The 12,435-nt window shown below is 38.4% G+C and overlaps 1 protein-coding gene across 6 annotated transcripts in view; it reads left to right on the forward strand.

Moving 5' to 3' along the window:
- The window catches only part of FAM120C (family with sequence similarity 120 member C), a 133,681-nt gene that overhangs the window by 24,617 nt on the left and 96,629 nt on the right, over window positions 1-12,435 (forward strand). For all 6 annotated transcript variants that reach the window (XM_060086835.1, XM_060086836.1, XM_060086840.1 and 3 more), the window contains exons 2-4: window positions 3,019-3,265; window positions 4,518-4,600; window positions 9,073-9,201. In XM_060086835.1, coding sequence (XP_059942818.1) covers window positions 3,019-3,265; window positions 4,518-4,600; window positions 9,073-9,201 — 459 coding nt within the window. The remainder of the gene's footprint in view (window positions 1-3,018; window positions 3,266-4,517; window positions 4,601-9,072; window positions 9,202-12,435) is intronic.

Here is a 12,435-nt window from a genome sequence, read left to right on the forward strand (position 1 = left end):
TGCTGGTTAGGACCATGGAAGATACACACGAGAGGCAGAAGGAATCTGTGGCCTTAAAACTTGCAGATTATAGTATTGTCAAATTACTTCCTTGACTGTGTCAGCTGTCTCAGTGCTATAAGAGTTAAGAAGAGAGAAATAATGAAAGAATTTATGTAAGAGGTGGTAGCCCTATGGAAAGTATTTGGAACATTGGGAAAGACAGGCAATATGGCAGTCTAGGCAGGGAAACCAAGTGAGCAAAGAAAAGGAAACAGTAATCTTGGAGAAGGGTAGTTAGGAAACTAGCCTGGTAGGAGTAGGGTGTTGGGGAATTGTGAGGGATTATTTGTGAGATTCTTATTCTATTGTTTTCCATTACTTACCCCAGAATATGTAGTGAAAGAAGTTTTATATCTGGAATCATGAGATTTTTGTTCTAATCTTGGTTCTGCTGCAGATTAGCTAGATAACCATGTCAAGTCATCTATCATTTCTAGGGGGCTAGTTGCTTAAGCAGTAAAATGAGTAATTGGGCATATGTATATCAAATCACCTTGTTGTACACTTTGAATCTCTTATAATTCTATATGCCAATTATATCTCAATAAAGCTAGAACTTTTTTAAAAAATGAGTAATTGGGATAGGTCAATGGTTCTTAATTGGTAGTGTGCATCAGAACCTACTGGAAGCTATTTTGGAATATAGGCATTTGGATCACACTCAGGAAATTGTTTCAGCAGATCTGAGGTGAGGCCCAGGTTTTTATATTTTGAAAATGCTTTCCAGATGATTGTGATTTATATTCCTAGTGTTATAAGAGCCATTCGATTTGTTAAAGATCACTAGTCCTTGGCTTTCTGGAGTTGAACTCACTTGGATGGTGGCATAATCAGCTTCAGACCAGCTAAAGGTAATGTGCTGTAGCAGAAAGAGCATGGACTTTGGTGTCAGTGTGACCTAGGTCCCTGTTTCCCAGCTCTGTAGCCCTAAACATGCCACTTCTCTGAGCCTCCGTTTCCTCATCAGAACAGTGGGTCTTATAATGCCCACATGGTCAGGCTGTGATGATGAGAGAGAACATATCACACTTAGCACTATGCCTGGTACAAGGTAGATGGATGCCCAATCAGTGACTGGTATGAGAGGTATATGCTGGAAGAAACTGTCACCAGGGGACAGCATAAATCTGTATTCCTACCGTGGCCTATCTGGAGTTAATCGTAACTCTAGACATAAATAGGTTGTGGTGCAAAGTAAGGATTTTTGCTTCCTTTGCCTGGATATCAAATAAATACAGACCTTACTTTGCTATCTGCTTACCAGTGTATCTCCCCCTGTTGTGACTTACTGTGTGACATGGCTACCTACTGTGACTAGACTCTCTTTCCATAGCTTAGAAAAAGCTTAATGTGTTGAAACTCCTGTCAGACTCCAGAAAACTACCATTCCTTTAAAACTTAAATGAAAAAAATAGGTCAGTTGAGTTCAACAAAATTATCAGGGTCTGCAGGCTCTAGAGACAAAAATACAAACTTTGCTCCTTCCAGCTACGTGACCTAGGGATGTAATGTAAAATGGGGATAATAATAATAGTTATGGCCTCATAAGATTGTTTTGAGTATTAAATGAGTTAATGCATGTAAAGTAATTGGAACCTTGCTTAGCACATAGTACATGTTCAGTATCTGTTAGTAATTATTATTCATATTACTATGCACCAGATCTTATGTGGGAGCCAGGAATACAGAGATTATAAATAAAGTTTCTGCAGTCAAGGAACTTACTGTGGCCGAACCAGTATGCAGATCATTTCGGTATGCTTTATGTACAGCAATAGACACGTGCAGAGGAGGGGCACTTAACAGTCTGCCTCTATTACATTAAAAATAGTGCTCTCTAGGAAGAAGTTTGGTACAATGGAAAGTGTGCATTCTGGAGTCAGATCAGCTTGGGTTTGAATCCTGTATATACTTACTCAGTATGCAACTTTAGGGGCAGCCAACCTCTCGCAGCCTTAGTTTTTCCATTTCTAAAATAAGGTGAAGTTTCTGACTTCTAACTTTTGGAAATGCCCTCCCTATTTGGGTGCCCTGCGGTCTAACCTGCTCCTAAGAGAGAAAGCAGGGATTTTTTTTTTAAAGAGATGAACTTAGATTCAGCTTCTAGCTATATGTCATTTAACCTTTCTGTGTCTATTTCCACTTGTAAGTTTTTAAAAATTATTATTATTATTATTATTTTATATTTATTTATTTATTGGCTGCTTTGGGTCTTCATTGCTGTGCGCGGGCTTTCTCTGGTTACGGCGAGCGGGTCTACTCTTCGTTGTGGTGCGTGGGCTTCTCACTGCGGTGGCTTCTCGTTGTGGAGCACGGGCTCTAGGCGTGCGGGCTTCAGTAGTTGTGGCACGCGGGTTCTAGAGCGCAGGCTCAGTAGTTGCGGTGCACGGGCTCAGTTGCTCTGCGGCATGTGGGATCTTCCCAGACCAGGGCTCGAACCCGGGTCCCCTACATTGGCAGGCGGATTCTTAACCACTGCACCACCAGGAAGTCCCTCCACCTGTAAGTTTTTTCATCCATATCTACCTTGTCCATGGTTGTTCTGATGATGAGATAATGTATGTAAAGCACATATGGTATATAGACAATGTATGTAAAGCACATATGGTGCTGAGCAATATATAATATCTTTATTATCTTTCTAACAAAGTTCTCCTGTTATTGTTTAAAGTAAAAACTTAAATAATGTAAGCCATGTTAATTTCAGTATTCTTTTAAAGAACCTCGGGCCATAGTTTCATGCAAGGAGTCATAAAAGACTGGACATTGAATGAACGCATCAATAATGCTGCCTGTGTTTACAGGAATAATCAAGTTCTAGGGTAGGAGAGGCTTTTTTTTAAGAGTATTTTGTTCAGCCTCATATAATCTTAAATTTCAACAAACTATAAAATTCAGTTACTAACCTTCCTGATTTCTAACCAAATACAGGTCAGCTTCTGTTGCATGATGTGTTCTTCTCTTCTTCCCTCCTAGGTCTTTCAGAGCCTTGAAGACCACCATTTGGAAGTGGTGGCTTTTTTCAGGGAAAATGGCTTCCATGGCCTCCTTGCCCATGACTCCGAGTATGCTCTCTACAATATTCCCTCTTACTATAGTTCCCATGCTCTGAAGCTGAGCTGGAATGGGAAGAACCTTACTACCAACCAGTTCCTGATGCAGGAGGTGGCCAAGCAGCTGGGCCTGAAGCGGATGAATTTTCCCATATTTGCTGCATTGCTAGGTAGGTGGTCCAAAGAACAGACTCCAGTGATTGTTAAAGTTTCCTCTTGCAGTGTTAAGAGATGAAGATTAGAGTGATTTAGGTTATCATTGTTGGATTTATCTTCTGAAATTCTGCATGCCGAACACTGTGCTTTGGGGCTTCTTACTAGAAACTCAGCATGTTTGTCTTATAAATTAATACAGGATATTCCAGAACATTATTTTGGTTCTTATAAAACTTTTTCTTTAGTTACATTCTATAAGTATTTTATGCAGAGTACCATCTTAGGCCAAATATCTTACTAGCCCTAGACAACTTTGGTTTCCCACTCAGAGCATTAGCATTTCTTACCCACTGTCTAAATTTACGTCAAGAACACAAATCATTCTGTATCTTTTTCTTTTTTTTCTGTTGTGCTAACATTTTATTATGAAAATTCCCCAAAGTACAGCAAAATTAAAAGAACTTTGCTGTGAAAATCCTATATCTACCACCTCTATTCTGCCATTAATATTTTACTATACTTGCTTTATCATATATCTGTCCATTCTATCCATCATCAATTTTTCTTTTAAAGGAGTATTTCAAAGTAAATTGCAGAGTGTTGATTATGTTTCATGTTGGTTTTCCAAGTACTGACAGCATGAAGGTTAATATCTTGTCTCAGGTGTGACCTCTGTTTATAATCCCAAAGGGTTTGAGCTTGGATAATCTAGTGGAGTCAGCACAAGTTTTGGAATTAGGCCTTGGACAAATCACTGAAGTTACACCTTCCTGGTTTCAGTTTCCTCATCTGTGAAATGGAATAATAATACTTCACAGTGCTATTGATAAGATTAAATGAAATATGATATATAAAATGCCCACCACTTAGTAGCAGTCAGTGATTGGTGGCTGTTATTATAAAAGGCAGCATTACTGGGTGATAGAAAATAGCATGGACTTTGGAGTCAGACATTCCTAGCTTCTTATCCTGGTGTGGGCACTTATTAGATGTGGCACCTTGGGCAAAGTCACCAGACTTGCTCAAACCTCAGTTTCCTTATCTATAAACTGGAGGTAATAATATTTACACAGTTATTATAAAGATGATACACATAATGCATGTGAAACATAGTAGGTAATCAAACATAAGTTACTGTAGTTTTTACATTAAGAATATAGACCTATGTGAATTATTTGATTGTTTTCTCTCCCAGAAGTCCTTTCATGGCCTGGAGGTTCTAAGAAAACATTTGTACAGTCAATAAATGACAAATATACTTTATAGGTAACCACATTCTCCCAGATGAGGACCTGGCTGCTTTTCACTGGAGCCTCTTGGGACCAGAACATCCCCTTGCATCACTTAAGGTAACGTGACCCATTTCCTGCCTGTACATCCATGCCTAGAGGACATCAGGTTTTGATTGGAGTTTTGGTAGAATAAATATCTTTCATTAGGCTTAAAATATTTCAGACACTTACAGACAAAAACTTTATAATTATGATCAATACCCTTAAAAAGGAAAAACTCAGTTTTCTACCTAATGTGTAGGGAAAAATCCAGTTATTCCCTCCTAGGTCTTTCTTTCCTGTGTTTCTCCTTTACTCCCATACTACTACCGCACTCACACAGAACACTTCACTTCTGACACTTCTGGTCACTAAACATGTGGGGGTTTTTCCCTGCACCAAACAGTTTTCTGTGACACCAGCTGGGTGTCCTACAATTTAACTCAATTCTAACACTATCTACCTGAAGATAGTGTCAGATCACACAAGTTAAGGGCTCAGTTCCACAAGACTGCCCCCCCCCCCACTTCAGACACCAGTCGCAAGCCCAGGTTATCACCTGTGCTTCCGACCAACCAACTAACTATAGATTAGAGGTTCCAATGACCCCCTTCTCAGGTTCAATTAATTTGTTAAAGCACCTCATAGAACTCAGGGAAATACTTACTTACATATATCACTTTATTAAAGGATATGATAAAGGATGGAGATGAACAACTAGATGAAGAGATACATAGGGTGAGGTCTGGGAGGATCCCAAGCACAGGAGCCTATGTCCCCATGGAGTTGGGGTACATCACCCTCCTGGTACATGGATGTGTTCACCAACCTGGAAGCTCTCCAAAACCTGTACTTTTGGGATTTTATGGAGGCTTCATCATGTAGGCATGATTGATCATTAACTCCATTTTTAGCCCTTCTCCCTTCTCTAGACAATGGGGGTGAGGCTGAAAATTCCAAGCTTCTAATCATGGCTTGGTCTTACCAGTGACCAGCCCTCATCCAGGAGCTCACCCAGAGTCACCTCATTAGAGGAAGAGATGCTCCTAGTGCTCTTACCACTTAGGAAATTAAAAGGGTTTTAGGTGCTCTATGCCAGTAACTGGGGGCAGAGAACAATGTATATTTTCTATTATCTCACACCCTTATTATCTTAAGGATTCATACGAACCTATGAAGAAAAATACTAATACCCCAATAAATGAAGTAATGAGCAAAGGACAGAAGCGGACAATTCACAAAAGAGGAACTAGAGTGGCCAATAATATGAGTGGATGTTAAACCTCACTGGTGATCAGAGTTGCAAATTAAATGAGCAGTGTGTTTTTTTTTTAACCTAAGGGTTTAGCAAATATTGAAAAATTAGTCTACCCGCTCCTATTGAGGCTGTGTTGAGACTGATGCTCTCATACACTTCTGGAGGTAGTGTAAGTTGTTGGTGGTATTATATTTCCCTAGTTCTTTCAGTCTCCTAGACGACTATTTCACACCTTTTCCTCTCTCCTTAAGCCTCTAATGCTCCCTCCTCCCTGCTCACTCTCAGCTCATGACTTGGCTTCCTGTTTCACTGAGAAAATTGAAGCAATGGGAAGAGAACTTACACCAGTTCCCACACTTTCATCTTCTCACCTGCATGCTTTACCCGCCTCAGATGACCTGTCCATGTTCCTGTCTAAGGCCAACCCCTCTACTCTTATGCTGGATCCATCCCCCATTGCTAACTTGTTTTTAATATAAATTTATTTATTTATTTTTGGGTCTTCGTTGCTGTGCACGGGCTTTCTCTAGTTGCGGCAAGCGGGGGCTACTCTTCGTTGTGGTGCGCAGGCTTCTCATTGCAGTGGCTTCTCTTGTTGCGGAGCATGGGCTCTAGGCACGCGGGCTTCAGTAGCTGTGGCACACGGGCTCAGTAGTTGTGGCTCGCGGACTGTAGAGCACAGGCTCAGTCGTTGTGGCGCACGGGCTTAGTTGCTCTGCGGCATGTGGGATCTTCCCGGACCAGGGCTTGAACCCGTGTCCCCTGCATTGGCAGGTGGATTCTTAACCACTGCACCACCAGGGGAGTCCCCCCCACTGATAACTTAAGGGCATCACTTCAGCAGTTCTCCCCTCTTTCTCCCACATCATCAGTTTCCCTCTCTTATTGGCTCATTCCCATCAGATGCATAAGCATGCATAAGCCATCTTAAAAAATAAAACAAAACCTGCTCTTGACTTCACTCCCTCCACCCAAGCTACTGCTCCATATTTCTTCTTCCCTTACAGCAGACTCTTCTAGAGAGTTGTCTAGGCTTGAGCTGTTTACTCTCCCCTTTCCGTGTTCTGTCTTCAATTTGCTTTGCTGAAATTGCTCTCAACAAAGTCACCATGACCATGATGTTAATAAATCCAATGGCCAGGTCTCAGTTTTCATCTTACTTGACCAGTCAGCAGCATATGACCCAGTTGCTCACTCACTCTCTCTTTCTTAGAACATGTTCTTCACTTGGCTTTAAGGACACCACTCTCTTGTAGTTTCCTACCTACTTCACTGGCTGCTGCTTCTATCTCCTTTGCTGTTTCCTTGTCTTGTCTATTCCTTAACTTTGGAGTGTCCCAGAGCTCTATCCTCAGTCCCTTCTCTTTTCTATCCACACGTGCTGCCTTGGTGATTGATCTCATCTAGTCTCGTGATTTTAAATACCATCTGTCCACTGATGAGTCCTAAATGTATGTCTCCAGCTTTGACCTCCCCTTTGAACTCCAGCTTCTAATATCTAATGGCCTACTAAATATCTCAAAGAAACATCTCCAAATGGAAACTCCTGATCTTTCCCCTAAACCTCTTCCTTCCACAGCCTTCACTAATCTTCATTAATGGCAACCTCATCCTTCCAGTTGCTCAGCCTAAAAGCCTTGGAGTCATCCTTGACTTCTCTCTTTCTCATGCTCCATATCTCCTCTTGTCAGCAAATACCATCAGTTCTTCCTTCAGAATATATCCACTTCTCACCATTTTCACAGCTACTACCTTGGTGAAGCCACCATTCTTGCCTGGATTATTATAACACTTTACTAACTGTTGGTCTTCTGCTTGCACTCTTTCTTGCTCCGCCCCCTGGCCCCAAATCTATTCCTAATACAACAGCCAGAGTCATTTTAAAACCTGACTCCGATCATGTCACTTCTCTTTTCAAAATTCTCCAATGGCTCTTTATCTCACTCACCTAATCTTTACCATGGCCTACAAAGCCCTGTACTGTCTGGCCCTCTGGTACAGCTCTGATCTCATCTTCCCTTTTCTTTTGCTCATAGAACCTTTGCACTCACCATTCCCTCTACTTGGAATGCATTTTCCTCCCACATAGATATTTCCTCACTCCTATAGGTTCTCTCAAATGTTCTTTTCTCAGAGTGACCTTTCCTGACACCCTATTTAAAATTACATGCCCCGCCCCACACACAGTTGCATTCCCTACCCCCTTCTCTGCTGAGATTTTCTCCATAGCACTTAACTACATCTAGCACACTCTATGTTTTACTTATTCTGTTTGTTTGACTCCCCTTACCCCGTCCCAACACACCTACACTAGAATTTAAGCTCCCTTGAGGGCAGGGAGTTTTGTCTATCTTGTTCACTGCTGTATCCCTGATGCCTAGGACAGTGCCTGGCACACAGTAGGCAGTAAATATTTGTTGAAGGAAGGAATTATTACTTGGCTAAATAATTTATATAAAAAGCCTTTAAGAAGTTTATAGCCTTTTACTCAGTAATTACCATTCTAGGAAGCTCGTAATTAAATAATTGGAAGGTGGACAACAAATCATACCTACATTTCATCACAGCATTTAAAAAACCCTTATTTAAAAAAAATTCAAGCATCACAAATGTAGAAAAAATAATATAATAATATAGTCAACCGTCACTATAACATCTTCTAGATCCAACAGTTATTAAGATGTGGCCACACTTGCTGGGTTTTTTTGTTGTTGTTGTTGCTGTTACTAATGTATTTTAAAACAAATGCCAGACCTTAAGTCATTTCACTGTCATGTTCTTTGATATGCATCTCTAAAACATATAGACATTTTCTTACATAAGCACAATGCCATTATTACTCTTAACAAAATTAATGATAATTCCTTGGTATCATCTTAATATCTAGTCCATTTTTAGATTTTCCTGATTGTCTCACAAAGGTCTTTTTGTGGTTAGTTCAAATCAGGATCCAAACATGGTCCGCACATTACAACATTACCTTTAATAGCAAAAATTTGGAGGCAGCCAAAATGTATCATGAAAGAAAACTGATTAATTATGGCAGTGTCATAAAACAGTGGTTATCTTTGTAGTGGGATAATTGCTGCTATGGTTTTGTCTTTCTTTATACTCTTCAATCTTGGTTCCAAGTGTTCTGTACTGAAAATTAGGGGGAAGACTAAGGAAAAGATTTTAACTGTCTCTCAGTGAATTAACTGAATTTGAATTCTGTATCTCACCCCTATCTCACCCTTTTTCTTAGTGACCCATCTTTGATATCAGTGTGCCTGGCTTATCTTCCTTCTTCTAGGTCAGAGCTCATCAGCTGGTTCTTCCTCCCTGTGATGTGGTAATCAAGGCTGTTTCTGAGTATGTTAGTTCCATCAAAGACCCCTCAAACCTGGATGTGGTTGGGAAGGATGTTTTCAAACAGTCTCAGGTGAGCTAGCCTCCCCCTTCCTAAAAATGGCCAGTTTTCTGACCTTCACAAATACCACCAGCAGATCTGATCTTTTTTGTGCTGCCTACCTCCTCTCCTCCTAGCTGCTTATCTTCTCTCTGCTTATAGACTGGAGCCCCAAAGTTTCTTTTAGAAAACATCACTAGGCCTGGATTTAAAGGATTCTTTACCTTTTTTCCACTGATTATTAAAGTTATATAAGCTCATCCTAGAAGATTTAGAAAATGTCACTTATGATCTCATTAACCAGAAACAACTTCTATAGTTATCACTCTGGCATATATCCTTCCCTTTTTTCTTTTTTTGTTTCAGTGTATATTTTAATGTAAAGGAGGTCTTGCTTATTGGAGGATAATGGATACTGAAAAAGACTACTTAAGTAGGTCCACTTAAAACAAGAATCAATGTTTCATCGTTAATAGTGAAAAAGGGGCTCAACTGGGATTTTGTCTTGTGGAATGAAACTAAAAGTTAGGAAAATAAGTTAGTTTTATTTTTAAAAATTTCATTTATATTTATACTCTGGGTTTTTCAGTTTTATTTTTTAAATTAACATACAATAAAACTCACTTTTGCATCTGTGTGTAGGTAGTTATACGAATTTTTAACACATGTATAGATTTATGTAGCCAACATCACAATCAGGATCAGAACATTTGAACCACCCCCCCAAATTTCTCATGCTTTCCCTTTGCAATCACATCCAAACTCATCCCTAATCCATGGAAACTACCAGTCTATTCTCTGTCATAGTTATATCTTTTAGAGAATAGCATGTAAACGGAATCATAGAGTATGTAATCTTTTGAGAATGGCATTTTGCATTCAACATAATGCCTTTGAGATTGTTCTAAATTGTTGCATGTTGCTTGTATGGATAATTCATTCCTTTTTGTTGCCAAGTAGTATACATTGTGTGGCTATACCACAGTTTGTTTATGCATTCACCCTTAGAGGATATTTGAGTTGTTTCCAATTTTTGGTGGTTTGAATAGAGCTTCGATAAACATTTCTGTACAGGTTTTTGTATGAACATAAGTTTTCATTTCCCTACTGTAAATACCTAGCAATGGGATTTCTGGGTCGTATGGTAAGTATATGTTTAACTGTAACTTTATAAGACTCTGCCAAACCGTTTTCCAGAGTGGCTATTCCATTCCTTACCAGCACTTGTTATTGTTGGTATTGTTATTGTTACTATTAGTCATTCTAACAGCTATGTAGTGGTAGTTCATCATAATTTTAATTTGCATTTCTCAAATGACTAATGACGAACATTTTTTTTTCTTGTGCTTATTTACCATCCATATATCCTTTTTGGTGAATGGTCTGTTCATGAACAGTCTTTTGCCCATTTTTTAACTGGGTTGTTTGATTACTTACTGTTGAGTTTCGAGAGTTCTTTATATATTCTGCATACTAGACTTTTTGTCAAATATCTGGTTTGCAAATATTTTCTCCCAGTCTGTAGTTTGTCTTTACATTCTTTTAACAGTGTCTTTTGCAAAGCGAAAGTTTTCAATTTTTATTAATTTTTAACTTTTATGCTTCATGCTTTTGGTGTCATGTCTAAGAACTCTTTGCCTAACTGCAGGCACAACAATATTGTCCTGTTTTCTTCTAAGAACTATATAGTTTTACATTTTACATTTAGAACAAATCATCCATTTTGAGTTCATATTTTTAGAAGTGTGAGGTGTTTTGTTTTGTTTTTGCATATGGATGTTCAATTGTTTCAACAAAGTTTGGTGAAAAGATTCTTCTTTCTCCATTGAATTGCCTTTGTCAAAAATCAGTTGTCTGTATTTGTGTGGATGTATTTCTGGACTGTATTCTGTTCAGTTGTCCTATGTATCTATCTCTTTTGAAATAGCACACTGTTTTGAATCCTGTAGCTCTATGGTAAGCCTTAAGATTGGGTAGTGATTCCTCTAATTTTATTCTTCTTTTTCAAAATTATTTTGTCTATTTAAGTTCATTTTCCTTTCCATATACATTTTAGAATAATATTGTCTATATCTACAAAAACTCCTGGTGGGTTTTAATTGGAATTCCTTTAAATATATACATGAATTTGGTGAGTCTTCAAATCCATGAACATGATATGCCTCTGCATTGATTTAGGTTGTCTTTGATTTAGTTCATCAGTGCTTTATAGTTTTCAGCTTATGTCTTATACATTGTTTTATATTTATACTTAAGTATTTCATATTGCAGTCACCTATTATAAAGGATACTGTTTTGTTTATTTCAGTTTCTAATTTTTCGTTGCTAGTATATAGAAATATGATTGATTTTTGTTTGTTGACCTTGTATGCTGCAACCTTTCTAAACTCACTAGGAGCTTTTTGGTAGGTTTCTTGGTATTTTCTGTATAGGTGATCATGTTGTCAGTGAATAGGGACAATTTTAGTTCTTTCTTTTCCAGTCTGTATGCCCCTTTTTTTTTTTCTTGACTTACTGCACTATCTGGGATTTCTAAACAGTGTTGAATAGGACTACTGAGAGAGGATATCCTTGTCTTGTTCCTGATATTTGGGGAAAGCATTCCGTCAGCATTAAGTATAATGATAGGTTTTGTAGATGCATGTTATTAGGTTGAGGAAGATCTCTTCTATTCCTAGTTTACTGAAAGTTCTTATCATTAATGGATGCTGTATTTTGTCAAATGTATTTTTGTATGTCTATTGGTAGGATCATGTGCTTTTTCTTCTTTAGTCTATTGATTTTTGAATATTGAGCCATCCTTGCATTCCCAAGATATGGTAAAAATGTATTATTCTTTTTTTACATTGTTGGGTATAAATTACTAGTATTTCATTGAGTATTTTTACATGTATTTTCATGAGGAATATTGGACTGTAGTTTTTATGTGTGTGTGTTTTCTTTGTTTGATTTTGATATCAGGGTAATGCAGGACTCATGAAATGTATTGGCAAGTATTCCTTCCTCTTCCATTTTTTGGAAGAGATTGTGTAGAATTGGTGTTTTTCTTCTTTAATTGTTTGGTAGAATTTTCCAGTGATGTATCAGGCATGGATTTCTTTGAATTTATCTTGTTTAGAGTTTGCTGAGCTTCTTTAATTTCTAAGTATACCTTTCACTAAATTTGAGAAGTTTTCAGCTATTATTCTTCAAACAGATTTTCTGTTCCACATTCTCCTTTCCTCCTGTGACTACAATGGCACCAGTGTTTGACCTTTTGTTATTACC

This window comes from Mesoplodon densirostris, chromosome X (genome assembly GCF_025265405.1).
Source record: "Mesoplodon densirostris isolate mMesDen1 chromosome X, mMesDen1 primary haplotype, whole genome shotgun sequence".
In the NCBI taxonomy this organism is placed as follows: domain Eukaryota; kingdom Metazoa; phylum Chordata; class Mammalia; order Artiodactyla; family Ziphiidae; genus Mesoplodon; species Mesoplodon densirostris.